The 20449-nt window shown below is 41.3% G+C and overlaps 2 protein-coding genes across 2 annotated transcripts in view; both read right to left on the bottom strand.

Moving 5' to 3' along the window:
- myo6a (myosin VIa) overlaps positions 1-9181 on the bottom strand; it is a 135504-nt gene extending 126323 nt beyond the window's left edge. Inside the window, exon 1 of the mRNA XM_032543620.1 lies at positions 8952-9181. The gene's annotated coding sequence lies outside the window, so the exon portion shown is untranslated. The remainder of the gene's footprint in view (positions 1-8951) is intronic.
- A 2835-nt stretch (positions 9182-12016) lies between these two features.
- senp6a (SUMO specific peptidase 6a) overlaps positions 12017-20449 on the bottom strand; it is a 36911-nt gene continuing 28478 nt past the window's right edge. Inside the window, 7 exon segments of the mRNA XM_032543791.1 lie at positions 12017-12772; positions 12775-12799; positions 14549-14699; positions 15478-15546; positions 17292-17380; positions 17678-17766; positions 18409-18719. Coding sequence (XP_032399682.1) covers positions 12552-12772; positions 12775-12799; positions 14549-14699; positions 15478-15546; positions 17292-17380; positions 17678-17766; positions 18409-18719 — 955 coding nt within the window. The 3' untranslated portion in view covers positions 12017-12551.

The following is a 20449-nucleotide window of genomic DNA, read 5'->3' as shown; positions in this document are numbered from 1 at the left end:
CTTACAAACAGAATCTGATGCGTATTAGTCTTTACCGCCCCCCCCCCCCAATAGCTACAGACACAGAAGGAAAGCTCATTGTGGCTCTAGTGGCTGTAATTCTGCACCAGGGCTGAATTTCAGGAAAGAGACCTCAGATACAGTATTAGGGGACCACTAAGGTCTATATAAAAGAGACTTCAGATACAGTATTAGGGGACCACTAAGGTCTATATAAAAGAGACTTCAGATACAGTATTAGGGGACCACTAAGGTCTATGTAAAAGAGACTTCAGATACAGTATTAGGGGACCACTAAGGTCTATATAAAAGAGACTTCAGATACAGTATTAGGGGACCACTAAGGTCTATATAAAAGAGACTTCCAATACAGTATTAGGGGACCACTAAGGTCTATATTAAGGAGACTTCAGATACAGTATTAGGGGACCACTAAGGTCTATATAAAAGAGACTTCAGATACAGTATTAGGGGACCACTAAGGTCTATATAAAAGAGACTTCCAATACAGTATTAGGGGACCACTAAGGTCTATATTAAGGAGACTTCAGATAAAGTATTAGGGGACCACTAAGGTCTATATAAAAGCATCCAAAAAGCACCATGTCATGGGATCTTTAAAGGAGAATTCCGGTCGATTTCAACATGTAGCAAGTCAGAAAAACGAAAACAGCCGCTGTTGCCTACACCATGTTCTCCTCCTGGTACAGTTTCCACCCAGGACGCTGAAACGGGGCAATTCTTAACTGCAGTAGATGTGAAAGAAATGCATAGAAGTTGTGCTTACAGCTCTGTTTAGTTCTGGTTTTGAGAGTGCAAGACTTAGGGAACGTCTACAAACTACAACACCAAGAAAAGATACCTCAAAAATATTTATTAATTTAATGATTAAATAAGGTAGTGTCTCCAAACTAAGCCCAATTATAATGTGTCTCCTGCTAGTTGTACTACCACACTTTAAAAAAAAAAAAGCTTATGACTATTTTTGGAAATATATTTGTACCTATTTTAAGTGTTGTAGCTTGTTAGCAGAACTAACAGGGCTGAATTTGGAAGGAATCCCTTCACATGGGTAGGCACTTAATTCATCAACTAGATGTGAATAACAGCGGCTCTCACTCGTTCTTTGGCCGTGTCCTATCTTGCAATGTTAACGAAAGTGAAAAATGGTTGGTGTATCTGCCCCGTGACTCGGATCAGCTCCAAAATGTAGTGGGTGTAGGGTGAAGGGTGTAGCACAGGCCAGTTCCTAAAAAAAAAGAAAAGAAAAAAAAATCGGACCAGCTATTTTTTTCCTAGTCCTGCAGACGGACAGACGGACAGACAGAACGACAGACAGACAGAACGACAGACAGACGGACGGACAGACAGAACGACAGACAGACAGAACGACAGACAGAACGACAGACAGACAGAACAACAGACAGACGGACGGACAGACAGAACGACAGACAGACAGACGGACGGACAGACAGAACGACAGACAGACAGAACGACAGACAGACAGAACAACAGACAGACAGAACGACAGACAGACAGACGGACAGACGGACAGACGGACAGACGGACGGACCAAACCGAAAACATACCTTCCTTGGCCGGGGGATATAACCAGTATTTTACACTTCAGGAAGTTCTTTACTCAACTATTCTTTATCATTATTAGTCAAATACACAATTGTGAAAGCACTCAACCGTTGTAGCTACAGTCTGTGGACTGTATAGAGCTGTGGAACCCTGGCAACAGCAAAAAACAAATATTCCTGTTTCATTTGAATATTTAAGAGAAGAGCCGGATTAACTCTGGTCAAAGTCCTCTCTGAGTAGAGCCGCAGAAACAAACCAGGGCGAGGGAACACCATCAGAGGAGAGAATAATGTCTTTATGTCAACGGCGGTAATCTCTGTAGCTGGAGGCAAAGGAACGACCGGCTCGGTTTTGTTTTTTACAATCCACCGCTCTCATCATCTCCTGTTTCATCTAAACCATATTCACATGAAGAACAAGAACCAACCTCCAGGCCTCCTCCCAAAATATTACCCAGAATTAATTCAGTTGAGGCTTCAGTCCGTACCAGGAGGCCTTGTGTTTCAAAGGTCAGGAGCACGTGATCCTGCCGGGATCAGCAGCAGGACCAATGGCTGCTGCCATCTTCCTGGTTGCAACGATTACAGCCCTTTGCCACCATAATGATGGGTTGGGTTAATTTGCATGTTGATGTGACGTGACACGGAGATTAAGTCACACATGACAAGCACACTGAGGGTGGAAAAGTGTGTGAGAAAATACAGGTCTAAACTACTGATTATAGGAGCAGACTACAACGCCTGCTGCTAAAAATAGGCTAAACATCACGTTTCCAAAGCTTAAGATTAAAAATAAGTTTCACCTCCTGAAACACGGAAACATGCAGTTTCTTTCCTCTCGGTTTGTGGAAGACTTATGTGCAGGTATTGCATTTGTCTGAGGGTTTAGGGGGTCCTCCCTTGAGAAAATGTTACGTTTTTCAATAAATAAAAAATAAAAAAAATCAATTTGACAAGGTTTTAGTAACATCACATAATCTTTGATTAAAGGGTAAATGTTTTCAACCTGGACTCTATGTTCCTACGTTTTTGTGTCTAAGTGACATACAGGACATTGGTCCAGTATGAAGCGAGATCGCTGAAGATTAAGTGTCTAAGTATTCTAAGTGTCTAACAACATTATTGAAAGGATCCCCTCAGAGATAGACGTGTGTGTGTGTGTGGGGGGGGCGACAAAAAAGCAACAACAAAATTCACGCAAAAGGGGAGTGAGTTTGACGATGACGAGAGACGTCACATAATTCACATAAAACACAAGATTTCAGCCTCATATATTCCGCGTTTAGAGCAGAGAGCATGGACAGATATACTGTGTGTGTTCAATGTTGAATGAACAGCTCCTCTGATGTCCACAGTGTTCCCTGAAATAGATCTAGGTTGCCTGTTCCTAAGATAGAACTTTAATCATCCCGAGGGACATGGTTGTGCAGCACTTCAAAGTTGGAAATAAATCCACAAATCCAAAATAAAAGCAATGTTAAAAACGTAAAGGGTAGAGCTGTAAATCTTCCTCTAATAGACCATTCAAATTCCATTTTTTGGGAAATTCGAATAATATTATTTTATTTAATGCTCAATTGCCGCCTGTTAAATAATATGTACTACACAACGCTGACGTAGGGGTGTCAAGATTCCAAAACTTTATGGCATCCCTACTCATGCATTGTCAATGCCACTACAAGCATGTGGTTGTTGTTACACGTTCTGTCCACTAGAGGGACTTCTTACATCAGCCTGGCCTTGAGGGAACCTGCACGCAACTTTGTTTCCATTAGTTTTCCACCACGAGCACACAGCGACAAACACAAATCAACAGAGAACTCTGTAATGAAACGTTATCTAACAGGCGTAGCGAAGCGGCTCTGTTGTAAAGGTTAGCACAACGACATCATGTTAGAAACAATTTGTCATAAACTGGCTAGCTAGCTAAGTAACAAACGAGGCTAACTGCATTATTAACCGAGCCAAACGCTATTTTAGTGATTTCTAGGCAACCTGTGTCTTGCAGATAGTCACGTTACTGAGAATGCAGCTTTTAGAAGGTAATATATGAAGTGGAAGCTAACTCTCACAGCTGTAGTGCAGCTAACGTTAACTGTAGCTTTCCCCATGAAGCCCCCAGTTAAGCTAACGTTACTGTAAAACAAGAACAAGCCAACTACTGTCAACACAAGCACTTTGGCTTGGTGGATATTGATTTTAAAGTCATGTTAAAACTATTTACCGTCCTTCTTCCGATTGTGAGCCTCAGCCTGTCACTCCCCCTTGTACTAATGTTAACCAGAGACATATTTACTTCAGTAAAAATAGAAGTAGCACAATGACAACCCTACTTATGTAAAAGTAAAAAAGTACCTGATTTTAAATGTACTTTGAGTATTAAAAGTAAAAGGACAAAAAAAAAAAAACAGTACGGGCTGTGGCATTTTAATGAAGTTAGTTTTAGGTTAATGTAACTGTGCTTTCCATCTGTGGCCCAGTTTACCTTCTGACTTACAGTCCTGGTTATCTATCAGGTGATCTGCATGGAGCTCCACTTTGCATTATTTCCCACAGGACAGTGAATGCTGCACGCATTGATCTAGTGAGAAGACGGGCTTGGACAACAAGTACGTGGCTTCACAGCTGAGGAGGACCGGGAGTGTTTTATATAAAGATAAATATACGGGTTGTATAGTAACCCTATGTGATTATACGTTGTCGAATTGTAAAGGAGATAATTGATGCCAAATGTAAAAGTCAAAAGTATGCACTATTAATTCTACTGAAGTATAGATAAGGGAAAAATTTACTTTTGGGGCAAGAAGGCAACCTGACTGAAAGAGACAGATGTTGACATCTCCTAGCCAGCAGTTCCTCAGGCCTAGAAAAACTTTTACAAAGTTACAAATAGAGGCAGTATATCAATATTATATTGCTATCTTGATATGAGACTAGATTTCGTCTTAGATTTTGAATATCGTAATATCGTAGTATGGAATAAGTGGTGTCATTTCCTGGTTTTAGAGGCTGCATTACAGTAAATGCAGCCTGTTTTAGCTGTTCTATTATTTGCCTTTACCCACTTAGTCAATATATCCACATTACTGATGATTATTTCTCAAAAATCTCATTGTGTAAATATTTTGTGAAAGCACCATTAGTCAACACTACAATATCGTTTTATCGGTATTGATAGAGGTATTTGGTAAAAAAATATCGTGCTATTTGATTTTCTCCATATCGCCCAGTCTTAGTTACAAAGCAGACGCAGTTAAGATGATGTGATTGGAAGGCTGAAGAACATATTTCTCGATGTCTTGATACATATAACATGACAGTGAAGCCTCATTGGGTGAAGTCAAACGTCACAGAGGCTGGATTCACTTCTGTTGTCACTGTCACAGAATAGAAAACTCCCAATAGCTGATCTACGTCAACGTCCACGTGACTTGTTGTTTACACACGCTGGTTCTCTAGTAATCCGGCAGTGTGTGTGAACCAAAACACGTAACAGAGTCAAGTCCTTCCAGGATGTTCCAGCTCCCTCGGGTGGAAACATAAAACACCCCGGAGCGACAGCGGCGGTGGCCGGGCTTGCAGACGGAGTGTAAGTCAACACCCATCATCACCATCGGCGAGAGACTGCGCTCCGCTCACTGTGGCATGACTAATTGAGCTCACATTCCCCTAATTACAAAGGCTGACGGGTCAAGAGAGGGGGGGGGGCGATTTATAACTATATATGTGTTGGCCAGTTTGTCCCATTTTGCAGCAGGAAAATAAAGTGAGATGAACAAACAGAGAAATGCATCTTTTTAGAGGAAAGAGTTGCTTTTGTTGACAAAGTTCCCATTTGAGGACATAATTTGAAATTGGATAAATAATAAAGTTACAATATATTGCAGAACATTGCAATAAGTTTTAAAATTGCAATTATATTGTGTCGTGACATAAGTATTGTGATGATATCGTATCGTGATTCCCACCCCTAGTGTTTACAGAGAGGAAATCCTACACCTGTCATAGTTTATGGAGGTGTACTGCCACTCCAACCTTCTGAATCCTCAGCTGTCTCGGGTACACATGCTCATTAAAAGGGACAGGATGCACATAAACTGCTTGTCCCCAATAAGACCCTCGGACAAGAGTGGTTACCCAAGAAGCCGAGCGGCTTGCACATCTCTGCAGCCAAAAAACAAGCATGCTCAGACGTCTTACTTAGGCCTGGGACGGTTAACAGAAACAGAAGAACAGATATCGTGTGACATGAAATATAATGAAAGCAATACTCATTGTGTAGTTATCCTGATTGATTGTCTTCTAGCCTACAGTCAAGAGTTTGTGAGGTGAAGAAAACAAACGGAAGTTGCTCGTCACTTCAGCTTTGCACCGGAGGATGGACGGTCCACTGAGCTGAGGTGGACGTGGACACAGTAACGCTGCAGTGTTTACCATTGCACATTAGCCTAGCGGCTAGCCGAGTGTCCTTCTGCTTATAGCTTGATCCCGACAAACGCCTGGCTGAGTTTCAGCCTGCGCGCACGTTTAATAGTCTAAAACAGAGAGGCTTATATCGGTTATATTATGGCGTTTTCCCACTGCGTGGTATCTACTCGACTCTACTCGCCTTTTTTGATTTTCCATTATGAAAAAAAGTACCTGGTACCTGTTAACGGGTACTTTTTGCAGTACTATCTCAGTCGAGGTTCCAAGTGAGCGGAGGCGATACCAAAAGGTGACGTGAGAACCTGCAGACTGCTGATTGGTCGGAGAGAATCGTTGCTAATCACTGCATCATGATAGCTAGCAACAGACTCGTTGCTAGGTTTGACTCCGACCTGCGGCCCTTTGCTGCATGTCATCCCCCTCTCTCTCTCCCCTCTTTCACTTCTTCAGCTGTCCTGTCATTAAAGGCCTAAAATGCCCAAAAAATTATCTTAAATTAAAAAAATATATATTATTTTCCACACCCAATTGAAGTCCTCAAAGCTGTCATATGCATATCACTGTGGCAGCAAAGATCCCCATCCGAGCAATCTAATGATCATGTGCTTATTCCGGATCATTTCCTGGAGAGGACTTTGATCCTGAAGTCACCGAAACTCCCTTAACTCAAGGAAGTGCAGCCGGGGTGTAATAAGTACTATTGTGTTGTCATATAACTATATGTCGTAAAGAAGGATGGGGTCAGAAGGGAGCAAAAGTCAAAGTCCCTTCAGAAGTCAGGAGTTTGCTGATGGAGAGCGCTCCCCATAGGGCTGCAACTTTAACCATTATTTTCACTGTTGATTAGTTGGGTGAAAATTGTGCATCAGTGCTTCCCAAAGTCCAAGATGAGCCCAGTTCAGACCAAAGGTTCGAGACGAGTTGAAACTTGAACCGCGTCGGTCTGCAGCGTTCTGAAACCCGCCAGTTCCCGCCAATGACACAAGTCGGTGAATCATCTGCATAGCAACGACTCTTTGTACTTTCTTCCTAACTTCTGATTTCCAGGCTTTTTGTAGCTGGATATTTCATTTGTTGCGTCTAGATATGAATGTGGATTACGTTAGTGATATTGAGATGCTTGCTCCAGTTACATTTCAAGCGATGAATCTGCAAAAAGACGTTTTATTTCTCTGATTCACGGCTTCGTCCGAGGCACTCCCTCTCTTCAGTCACTCTCTAGCTCGCTCCACCGTACGTCCACGTGGGCGCACGTTGAGCCTCCGTCTATCTGCCCTTTCAACCAGTTAACAGTTTTTAAGGTAGAAATAGAATGGATCAGTCTCTTACGTTCTAAAACCAGCCTCTGGAGACTCGACCTGCTGACTCTCTATTGGCTGTTCAAACAGGAAACATCTCTTCCTGTGAAGGTGTATATATTTATATTATATATGTAGGTTGTAAATGTTATTTTGTGTGCATGAGTGAGTATGTTTGTACTTGTAACTTGTTGCTGTAACACAGTTATTTCCCTGTTTGGGATTAATAAAGTCCTCCTTTCTATCTATCTATCTATCATTCACAGCACTATGGGAATAAAACCATAATGTTTACATGTATAAAGATGCCACAAACTGCATGTACTTCTGTAAAGATATATTAGTGACAATGTAAAACGTAATAAAAAAAACATTTTTTGTGCTTTTTGTGTAAATCAGACAGATTTGGAGCAGCCTTAGGAGAATAAAGTTACCTTAATAGTGATTTTAAAACAGCTTCAGCATAAAAACAAGCTCAGGATGAACACAATAAGCACAGAGAGAGCTCTTATGTAATCACAGATAAAAACCCACAGCACTGGCTGAGCTTGTTCCCTGCATCCAGACTTCTGAGGATGCCACATCCTCTTTTATCATCGCTCAGGCACTAATATCACAATGGACAAACCCACCACCCTCAGCTTTTCTACTTATGCAAAGCATGTCCACTGACTCTTCTTCCCAGGCTCAGCAGCCAGCAGTGTGGGTGTGTGTAGCCTGTGTGTGTCTGCAGGCCGCAGTCATGCTTATATTGTGAGATCTGACATATTGGTGCTGCTGCTACTGCTGTACATCAACACAGACTCCCATGTCATGTACGCACCAATGAATTTCCCTCGGAGCTGCCAAGCTCTGTCCCTTCTGAGGTAATGAGGCTTGTGCTAAATGCTCGTTATGTTCGATATGTGCCCCCCGCTCTAGCTAGCGAGACGCCGAGCCTGAGCCAAACCTGATTTAAAAAACCAAAGAATTTGGAATTGCGAAGCGTATCAGCCACATACATACGCTATGAACAATGAATCATGACTTGATCTGATTTTGGAGACAATTATCTTCAATTCGGCATGTATATAATCCACAAAACTTCCCCAGTTGTCAAATAATCCAACTTTTAAATATTGTTTGCTGGTCATTTCCACTATGTTGTTTTACGAGAACACACACTTTGGTTGCAATGGCAGCGACGTTGAGTACAGTGGAAAAAGTTGAAGCCCTACTAAAATCAAGGGAGGCACGGTGGATTCTTCATTTGCCGATTTTAAGATTGTCTCATATTTCATCAAAATACATATTGGGGAATGTATTATTATCTAAATGCTTTTATTGATATAAAAAAAACTTTGAATTGCAAGATGTTTGGAGGAAGTCTGGCGTGGACTCCTCAACAAAGCTAGACAAATGCAAGCACGATTGTGTTAAAAACAGATAAAAAGAAATCCCACAGTAATTATAAAGCAGCCTAGTGGAGGATTTGTGTCAGAGTTCTCAGCTGTGTGTTGACGGCTTTCCTCCTGGGAAAGCTCGGAGCCTTCCCCGTGCTGCTGGCTGCTAGCACCGGGACACAGCTAGCTAACGTCGCCGTCTTATTGCGATGAATTCTCCCCACCGGTGAATGCAAACGGTTGTCGGTGTTGCCTACCTCGTTTGTGCGTGAACTCCCGTGGCCTGTTTTATGGAAATTATCTTTGTTTCTGTTTTTTTTTTTTTTTTAAATCCCCAAAAGAAAGAAAGGAAGTGAAGCGCACGTCCCAAACCCAGCCGTGCCGGTTGTCTCCAGATGATAGGTGTCCGCTCCGGTAGCCTGGGCCACACTCTCCCCGCCCTGCTGCCTCCGACTCCCGCAGCAATCCTAGGAAACTGGCCCCGTGACGTCACGAGCTGGATATAATAAAACGTCTCCCTCCAGGGGGCACTGTCCAAATCCTTAAGAGTTTTATTTTATTTATTTATTTTAATTTAAAATAATTAAAATATTTTTTATTTTTCTTCTTCTTTTTTTATTCTTATATATAACATCTCAACAGCAGTGGCGAGAGTAACTTAGTACATTTGCTCAAGTACTGTACATAACAACACATTTAGAGATACTTTACATGAGTATTTCCATTTCATGCTACTTTATTTATTTACTCTACTATGTTCACCTCACAGAATTACACTAGCATACAGTAAAAATCTAAAAGCTGAAAGAGAGAGAATATTGGACCGACATTCATCAAGTGGACACAAACACAGAGACTCCTGATGAATCATCATGTTTCTCTGTGACGTCTTGATGTGGATACAAGCAAGTTTATAATTATATGTCGATGTTCATGACCTGTTTCTTCTGCGAACAAGTGTTGCCAGTTTTAATGTTACGGGGCGGGTGGGAATGTCTTAAATAGTTTTGCAGATGTGTGATCATAAAGTATCAGACGCATTCAACCATGGATCTGATGATGGTGCTAGATCAGGGTTCTCCAACAGGTAGCTTGGAGCAGGTTTCTAGTAGCTGGCAAATTTTTTGAGAATGATTTTGAGGCACAAAATTACAACAATATCGTCAGTGAGGTAGCTAACTTTTTGGGCCATAGAAATAAAGTAAAGTGGTTGTGTCTTCTTGGACCCTTATGGGAATATTTTCAGCGATGTAAATAACTATATGGGCCAAAAGAAGTGGAAAACGGTCCTGAACCTCGACGGGAAGTGGAGATTATTCATAAACTCTGGGTATTGCAATCTCATAGGTTTAAAGGCTTAATTTAGCTTCTGTGTGTTACAGTGCTTGGCCTGCGTGAATACACCCATGCTAAAAGTGACTATAATAAGGAATAAAACAAATGAATCTTTTGGAAATTCATTCTAATGCCTTAATTTAAAAAATAAAATTCAACCTTTGAGGACACAGATTTTCTTTGTAAATGAATAATGTGTGGTAAATAAATATTCTTCTTCAAAATACAGGGGGCATAAGTATACACAGCGCGTTGTTAATTTCCCATAGAGGCAGGCAGAGTTTTATTATTAATGTCTAGTTATTTAATTTATCCATCCTGATAAAGTTCCCTTGGCCTTTAGAATTAAAATACAGGTCCATTTGATATTGTACAAAAACGTATGCACGTTAATTAATGAGATAGAAGCAATTAATTTACTATTTTATATTCTTAAACTGAGAAGGATCCGCTGAATGAGTTCATAAGTGGGACGACAAAACACGTTTCAAGAGTCATGAATGTTTCAGTGTCCGGTAACGTAACACGGGGCGAAGAAGAAGAGACTCAACACAGCACTGGAAGCTGAGAGCAGCATTTCATAACCAGCAACCTGAGACAGCAGCACTCTGCAGTTCACTCCTTTAACCATTGTGTTGTCCTCGGGCCAAATTTGACACATTTACAAAAAAATTATATCAGAAATATGAGTTTCCCAACAACCAAATTGCCCCAAAATAACATGGATGCATGCATGGACGTTGTATGGAATCTGTACAACATATACTGTACATCCGTGCATCCATGTTCTTTGCAGGTAGGATTCTAGTAGTAGTAGTAGTTTATTTTGAACATGTAAAAAAAAAAAAAAATATATATATATATATATATATCTCTTCTGTTTTTTCCAACTTTTTTCCTATTTTGGTGTATTTAAGTGACTGACTAGAACAATAAACTTTGACGTTGGTCTAGTATTAAAGTGCTCATATTAGGCGGGTCATACTTGTATTTAGAGGTTGTACCACAATAGGTTTACATGGCTTCATTAAAAAAAAAAACATATTTTTGTTGTACTGCATATTCCTGCAGCTCCTCTTTTCACCCTGTGTGTTGAGCGCTCTGTTTTAGCTACAGAGTGAGACATCGCACTTCTGTTCCATCTTTGTTGGGAGTTGCACATGCTCAGTAACTAGGTAAGGACTACTAGCCAGTCAGAAGCCGAGTATGAGGGCGTTCTCTGTTGGAGATGGTAAGTCCCTAAGTCGGTTGGGGGGGCGGGGGGGTCATGATGGATGTCATTCAATCTATCTACAGGTACAAATAAACTAAGCTTACCCATAAAACCAACATTGTTAGGCCATAAACCTTAAAAAAAAAAGAAAAAAAAGTTGTATTAGTTATTTCTTAAAACAGCTGATCATCGTAGTTTTTATCAACCAACCAGGAGCAACCAGTGATTTGGTTGGGGACTATTTTCAGCAGCGGATTAATCCACATTTGGTGCTCTAGGGACTATCTGGAGCAAAAATACTACTAAACTTTGTACGCTCTTCTTTAATGTGAAGCATGTTGTCTTTGTCTTTTCTATGGACAATCCCTTATGTTCATTTGTTTTGCACTCTTCCATTTTTAATCCCCTTTATAAGAAAACGAAACCGCCTCAGAGTCTGCTGCCCAAACGTCTCGGGACCTGGAAATAATGTATAGTGTATTTAAGACTTCCCCAGACCTGTGCTGCAACTTAACTTGATGTTGTGGACGACTGAAACTGGGTGCTGATTAAAGCTCACGTTCTAGAATCAAAAGCTCCACAGCAGCCGCTAAATGAGAGATTGTTTTATCAACTTCTGCTTCCCAGCTACAAAAAAAAAAAAAGAGCTTTCAATCGCAACTTTTACGACAACATGGAATAGAAGTCCAAGAAGTGCTCTGAAAACACACACACCCACACACACCCACACACACCCACACACACCCACACACAAAGGTAAGGCAGAGGAAGTGCTCTTGCATCCAGTTGCTTTTAATGCTGAAAATGCATCCACTCCACATCGAAGAGACACAACAAGCACTGAACTATGTGACTTGCCAACTTCCTGAAAACAAGTTTCTTTTTTCCAGACGGGTGGATTGTTAATAACTTACAAACAACAGCAACTTCCTCTAAGTGTTGTGTTTTTTTAATGTTTTTTTTAAATTGTTTTTGTCTTCCTCTACACAACTAGAAAGCATAGAAAATAACGATGCAAGAGACCAACAGTATCTTCTGCACAGATCTTCCTGGAGAAGAACATCTATGAAAACATAACTTAATGGGGCCACTTCATGACTGAGTCATAAAACGGTGAATTACAAAGGCAGCGGGAAAAACTCCAGCATATTTACAGTTGATGTTTTATTTCATAGAAAATTCTGACGTTGTGTTTGATGTCTGTGGTTAATGGAGGGAGCTGAGAGATCGTTTTTAGACATGTCGAAGTTAAACCAGCGTAAAATCAGTCCCCCCCCCCCCGTCCCCGGTGACGGGGGAGAGAGTGCTTTCAGGGGCTGATGGGTAGGTTTGGCCGCCGGCCCAACAACTCAGAAGTCTCTTTGATCTCCGGCTCTTCAGGAGAGCCGGCCGGAGAGCGGAGCAGAGCCCCGAGCTGCTCCGACTCTCTCTTTTCCAGTTCTTGTTGCTCTTGGATCTTTAGGATCAGCTCCTTGATTTCCTCGCGCTTCGTCTTCATCCGTTGCTGAGGAAACCAATCGGACAAGCTCACGGCAGATGGAAGCTGGGAATCGGATTCTGTGTAAAAAGAGACGAGACCAAACCAAACCAATCAATTATTACTACAATTATTAGTATTGTTATTATTTTACTTTTCACCATTGCAATTCCTTAATTATGTTAATAATGTGTAATAACATTCCTTTAACTATGTAAATACCGTACATATCCACACTCCTTATATTTCTTTATTTATATTTCTACTCTGATATTTCTACTATTTGTGCAACTGCAACACAGAGTTTCCCTTCTGGGATCAATAAAGTATTTCTGATTCTGATTCTGATTCAAAGCAGAGTGCAGAAAAACGAGTGCTGGTTGTGTGAGATAGTGAGCATTGCCTGTAGGAACCCTGAGCCTCCGAGTCTTGGACAGCGGATGGAGATAATCAAGGAGAGCTATACAATGGAAAGGATAACTTTTGTATAAAGGGGAACTAAAAGGAATAAAAGGATAAATCTGGTGATATTATATTTGTTCTTCTCATCTACGAAGACGCAAACCAACGGTCAACATATCTCCTAACAAGTAGAGATGTTCCGATAGCGACACCAAGATCAGAAAAGCCTCCGATACTGCATAAAATACCGCTATCGATATCGGAAAGTACTGGAGTTTAAGCACCGATACCCTGTTATTAAGCCCAGAAGGAAATCTACTTTAAAGTAGTTCATTGATTATCTTTTTTCCGTTATGACTGACTGTCAAACTGGATAATAAAATAAAGTTCTACAGCATTCATTGTTTGTGTTTGTTCATTTTCCACAAAGAGTTTAAAAACAAAAGATAGAAATCATATCACATACATATCAGTATACTGTGGAGCTGTTAAAACATAATAATATATAACACTGGTATCGGATCGGTACCTTGGTATCTGCTGATATGTAAGTTCAGGTATCGGGAAGCAAAAACTGGCATAGGACACTACTAACAAGTATTGTGTGTTTATCAAAGACTGACATCTTGTTCCTCTGTGCTATAGAGCTCCATATTTGTCCCAAAAAACTATTAAAACACATCAATGAGCCATGAAATAGTTTTTTTTTTTTTTTTAAAGCATGAATAAAATGGACCTTGGTCACTAAAGAAGTCAAGAGATACAGAGCACTATTTAGTGTGTTCGCCATTTAACAGTGGCGTTTCACTATGTAGTCCACAATGAAAAACCCACAATGCACTGCTAATTTGAGTGTACATATGACAGCCTACATTTTAATTCCCATATACCACAATGCAACGCGTTTTCCCAAAAACGTTACATGCAACATATATAACAACAACCGAGTGTGTCCTTTGTTTCAGGGACGTATTTAAGTATTTTTTTTTTTTAAGTTATTTTTTTGAGGTTTTATCCCTTTATTAGACAGAGAGGAGGACAGCTGAAGATGTGAAAGGGGGAGAGAGAGAGGGGGAGAGACAAAGGGCCACAGGCCGGATTCGAACCCGGGCCCGCTGCGTCGAGGAGCAAGCCTCTGTACATCGGCACCCGCTCTACCCACTGAGCTATCTGGGTGCCCGTATTTAAGTACTTTAGTTTGGGTTTGCTTACACAAGCTGGGCGCGCCCGCCTCAGACAACACAAACAACGGGCGCATCTCCTGACGCAACAGTGATTTCAGTGTAGCGTCTGAACCCGCGTTCAGTCATTCCCTCTGTAGTCCACTACTTAATAACCACTATACAGGGAATAGTGAGTGAGGGAGTGGCGGTTTTCAACGGTTGTACGTTGCCCCCCCCCCCCCCCCCCCCCCCCCCCCCCCTCACCTCGAAGAAGCTCTCCACATACTGCAGGATGTAAACTCCGCAGTCGCTGAAGTTATCCTGCTGAGGCACACGTGGGCTGGAGCCCTTCATCACGTCCTTCCCGAAACTCCGCTGAGTCCCTTTACGCACCTCCCACTCCACCTCCAGGTACCTAAAACAAACGCACACTCAGTCGCAGTCCCCAGCAGTGTGGCTTTTCCTTAAACCTCTGTTGGTTATGTTAAACTCCCCATTTAGTCTCAGTAACATCACCAATAACTATAGTGCTATAAAAAGTGAACAATTCAATATTATTAATATGAATTCTTTTTTGAACGTTTTGGAATCACAGTCTGCGTAATGTTTTGTGTGATGCAGACAGGAACTATAATGTTGCCAGGAAATTATGTATTTTATAGCATAATTTAGTCGCGGTTGCCTTTTAATGATAACGACATCCTCAGAAAGTGTAAGTCACTCTGAATCTAAAAAACGCGTGTACCATGTCAGTGTTCATATTTGACTGAGTTATGACTATGAGAAGAACTGATCTCTGCTGCGGTTTCCCAACACGATTATCACCTTCAACGCTCTGGTGTCTTCAATTACCCTCTGCTTCTCAACAGTGGCTCCCAACCTGTGGGTCAGACCCCATAAAAGAGGTCGCCATATAAATCTGAGGGGTCCTGAGATGAATAATGGGACGGCAATTTTGAAAGAAGAATAAAAAAAAAACATTTACTGCTGCACCAAACTAAGTATAATATAAGCCTATTATTGCCATTTTCTTGTGAGACACTGGATACTTGTATCCCTTCAGGTAGACATACTCTGTTTTGATGTTTATCAAGTCAAAAAAGTCGGGAACCACTGCTCTATTACACCAGAAAAAAAAAAATCTATAATTGTTTTATTTGTAAATGCTATCAGGTGTGGCAGCCAACACTTACTCTCTCAACGTTTTCACCACGGTCGACCTGGCCGGGCCCCGCAGGGAGTCCATGATGAGGATACAAGGCCTGAAGCAGGGAATAAATAATAAAAAATAAAAACACGGGTTGGATCCATTAGAACAAATCTCATACAGGGTTTCTGGAGGTTTCAATAAGTCAAATTTAAGATTTTATAAGAACATTTTAAGACCTTTATGAATGAAATGTAAGACCTTTATCACGACAATGAATGTAGAGTCACAAGAACTTGCAAAGTAAATTAAAATATTTAAAAAGGTTTCATGACAGGAAAATTAACATTAATATGAGTTTCCCCCAGCCTGCCTGTGGTCCCCCAGTGGCTAGAAATGGTGATAGGTGTAAACCGAGCCCTGGGTATTCCTTATGAGGTCATTTTTATATAAAAAGAGACTTCAGATCCAGTATTAGGGGACCACTAAGGTCTATATAAAAGAGACTTCAGATACAGTATTAGGGACCACTAAGGTCTATATAAAAGAGACTTCAGATACAGTATTAGGGGACCACTGAGGTCTATATAAAAGAGACTTCAGATCCAGTATTAGGGGACCACTAAGGTCTATATAAAAGAGACTTCAGATACAGTATTAGGGACCACTAAGGTCTATATAAAAGAGACTTCAGATACAGTATTAGGGGACCACTAAGGTCTATATAAAAGAGACTTCAGATACAGTATTAGGGGACCACTGAGGTCTATATAAAAGAGACTTCAGATACAGTATTAGGGGACCACTAAGGTCTATATAAAAGAGAATTCAGATACAGTATTAGGGACCACTAAGGTCTATATAAAAGAGACTTCAGATACAGTATTAGGGACCACTAAGGTCTATATAAAGAGAATTCAGATACAGTATTAGGGGACCACTAAGGTCTATATAAAAGAGACTTCAGATACAGTATAGGGGACCACTAAGGTCTATATAAAAGAGACTTCAGATACAGTATTAGGGGACCACTGAGGTCTATATAAAAGAGACTTCAGATACAGTATTAGGGGACCACTAAGGTCTATATAAAAGAGAATTCAGATACAGTATTAGGGGACCACTAAGGTCTATATAAAAGAGACTTCAGATACAGTATAGGGGACCACTAAGGTCTATATAAAAAGAGATTCAGATACAGTATAGGGGACCACTAAGGTCTATATAAAAGAGACTTCAGATACAGTACTAGGGGACCACTAAGGTCTATATAAAAGAGACTTCAGATACAGTATAGGGGACCACTAAGGTCTATATAAAAGAGACTTCAGATACAGTATTAGGACCACTAAGGTCTATATAAAAGAGACTTCAGATACAGTATTAGGGGACCACTAAGGTCTATATAAAAGAGACTTCAGATACGGTATTAGGAGTGTGTTAAAATGTGTGTTGTATGTGTACATGAGTAGAAGAATATTGATACCAGTAGGGAAGTATGACATTACATGGTATGCTGATATACGTGTATGTGTTGCTTCTTGATGGAAATAATTAAAAAATAAATATATAATAATAATATAATATAAAATAATATAATATAATTTTTAAATGTTTCACTACCTCGGAGAGATCCCCCTACTATTTATTACTTTTACTTGAGCCATTTTTCAGATAAGTAATTTCACTTATACTTGACTAATATTTCATCAAAGTATTGGTACTTTTACTTGAGTACAACATTTTCTCCACCTCTGCATATTTCATTTTAACATTTTCACAGGGCTCCGTCTGCGGTTTGTCCGGCAGCAGAGCAGCGGTGCCGCCTGCAGGCGGAGCGCCAGCAGTGCACCAACTTACTGTTTGCAGACGTTGAGTTTGGAGGCCACAGCCGAGGCGTCAGAGCTCAGAGTGTCTTCAGCCAGAGTCCCATCCTCGCTGCACTCATCCTGGAAGACATGGACAACACGGTAACTTCAATTTTAAAAACTGCTTAGGCCATTCTTCCAATCAACTAATTAATGGAGACTAAATGAGAAAAACAGAGAGTAGAGATCTTCTTTACTAATTATTTTTTGGGGCTTTTCCCTTTATTTTAGTGACAGTGGAAAGACATAAAATGGGGAGAGAGATGGGGGATGACACGCAGCATAGTGCCGCTGCAGGACTTAGCCAACATGGGGCGAACTCTTACTGGGTGACCTAGAGGCCGCCCCAAAGTCTAAGAAGTCATGACAGCCGAGTACCTGACAGGAGCTTTGGTCATCAGAGAAGGCGAAGGTGTCGTCTTCTCCTTTTCCTGAACCGTAGCAAACACTGATTCTGTGCAGCTCACCTAAAAACAACCAAACACATCAAACACACGACATTAATCTGTTGCATGAAGTAAAAACCTGTGGGTTAATCTGCACGTCTTAACGGGTCGGCAACACTGCGTAACGCACATGGAGCGGATCTTCCAACACAACGCTTCCACTGTAATCAGGGACGCACCGAACCCAGGAGTCGGCTTCGGCTGAATATTGGGCTTTTTGACAGTGTTCGGTTTCTGTTGAACCTTAGAAGATATTTCCACCGAACTCTACGCTTGCACTAGGAGCACTACGCTGGTCAACGTAACGACGTGGCCGTTAATTATGGGAAGATGTTTACGTAGGTGGAGCGTTCAACGCAGCAGGACATGGAGGATTCGAAAAACATGGACTCTTCAGGAGAGCTCATTATCTTCACTCAAGCTTTGTCGCGGGAAAGTCACCGGACGCCACAATCTTCTGAGCAAAGTCATCCCGAAAAATCCAGAGAGAGTTGTGTGGCGCTGATAGTCTTAATTAGCGTTGTAGCAACTCATTTGGCGATGGCTTGAATGTAACGGACGTTCATTGATATAAGAAAGTTTTCAGACCCCGTATAGAGTAGAGATCCCACTCCCAGCACTAAACCACGGTAGTTAAAGTCCTCAATACGGACGGTGACTCACTTCTGTAGTGTTGCTCGGAGTCAGCCTGGCCGTTGCCCAACGCTGTCTTGGTGTTGGAAGGCTCCGGCCCTCCCTCCGTGCAGGCTGCGTTCTCCTCGCTCTGACCCTCTGTGGTTGCCTCGGGGACGCCGGGGGATGGGTCTTCCGAGTAGCCGTCCAACCCGTCTCTGTCTGGGGACAGAGGGCGACAGTGATCCGGGATGTTCTCCCCGGGAGGGGGGCTGGGAAAGGCGCTGTGGCACAGCGGGTTGGACTCGTACACCGGAGCAGTGAGGCCCGGGAAGCAGATGACCGCCAAGTACCAGTGAGCTCTGACAAAACAAAGAGTTCAAACTAGTTAAAGTACTTCTGTTTTAATATTCAGGGACAGGCGGTTAAACTAGACCTAGTGTTGTAGTCAGAGTGCCGGGAGAGGACAGTCCTCTTACAGCACCCACTCTCTCAGTAGCAAGATTCATAATATAAAGAATAATAATAATTTAGATTTACAGTGCGTGGTTCCTTTGAAACATTTTGAAAGACTTAAACCCTTAAAGCTATAGTGCGTAGTTTCTGTCGCCCCCCATGAGGAATTCTAAGTAGTAACAAAACTGTCGGTACCTTTACATGATACAAGTGTTCGGTGATCACGCGCCCTCCTCCACACAGTTAGCTTGGCTAGTAGCCAAGGAGGATACGGAGGATTAAAAAACATGATGAACTCTTCAGAAGAGGTCATTATCTTCTCTCAAGTTTCTGCGTGGTAAAGTCGCCAGACGCCACAATCTTCTGAACAGAATCATAGTGAGAAATCTAGAGTGAGCTGTGTGGAGCTGATAGTCTTAATTAGCTTTGGTACAACTCATTTGGTAACGGCTTGAATCAAACAGAGGTTCAGTAATATCAAAAAGTCACACACTAAAGCTTTGAAGGCCACTCTGGAAAATGAAAATCACATCAAGGGCCAAACGAGTATAATTTGACATGCTTTTATTGACAAAAGTGAGATATCTTATAACTGCATGTTTTTGTTTTTTAAATGTTTTATATTTTTGTCGACATAAAGCCCTACAAAAGTCCCTCAGCCATTATAAGAGTTTATCAAATCTAGCAAAACAAAGATTACATTTTTAAAATCAGGCTACCACACAGCCGACTCACAGCAACCTGTTTCTCCAGCCTGAATATGAAAACTCTGCTTCTGGGGGGGATTTTCTGAGTGTCCTAAATTGCTGTTTGAAAAACCATACGGTCTTTTTGGGTTTGGCGCACAATTAGATTAAATTTATTATGAACCTTAATTACATACCCGCAAACTCAGAAGGGCTGAAAAAACTCTTCGGATCTACATGATTCACGGGGATGCAATTTTCACCATTCAAAACGGCGATTTTCGCCAAAAAGCGACTAGTTTGTAGGCATGTAACTAGTATGCGGGATGGATTAAAACCTGCGGGGGTCCGGGCCGTGTGCCTCGAGTTTGACACGTTTTGTAGAAACTAGGCAATAAGTATAACCTTGGCTCTTACCTCTTAGCTATGATAACCATCTGTGGTGTGATTTCGATAAGGAAGTGGAGCAGCTTGGATTTGATTATCTGTCGTCCAGGACCCATTGTGTTTGTGTATGTTAATGTTTCTGTAAAACTAGGTTTGTAATATCTTTTAGAATTTACATAATATATGTTTGCTCTCTAAAATAACAATAAACAGACTTTAAAAGTGCCCGTATTACGAAAAAAAAACACTTTCTGGGATTTGGGGTGTTATATTGAGTCTCTGGTGCATCCACACGCATACAAATTTGGAAAAAAAACATTGTGCTGTTTTGATTGAGATCCGGTTTCTGAATGTTCTCTGCCTTCAGTCACTGGGCGAGCTTTTCAAAATCTGCACGGCTTTGTACATCACTAGCTGAGACGAGGTGGCTTACCGTAGCACATGCTAGCGCTGAAGCATGCTAGCTCATTCTCAATGGCAAAACCATGCTACAACACACACTAGTTCACCATAATCTCCAAAAGAACTACTTCCTGTCCCTGTTCTGCAGGTATTCCAAAAGT

Source organism: Etheostoma spectabile, chromosome 18 (assembly GCF_008692095.1).
Source record: "Etheostoma spectabile isolate EspeVRDwgs_2016 chromosome 18, UIUC_Espe_1.0, whole genome shotgun sequence".
Taxonomy (NCBI): Eukaryota; Metazoa; Chordata; class Actinopteri; order Perciformes; family Percidae; genus Etheostoma; species Etheostoma spectabile.
The sequence above is the reverse complement of the archived record's forward strand: the minus strand, read 5'-3'. Positions and strand labels throughout refer to the sequence as shown.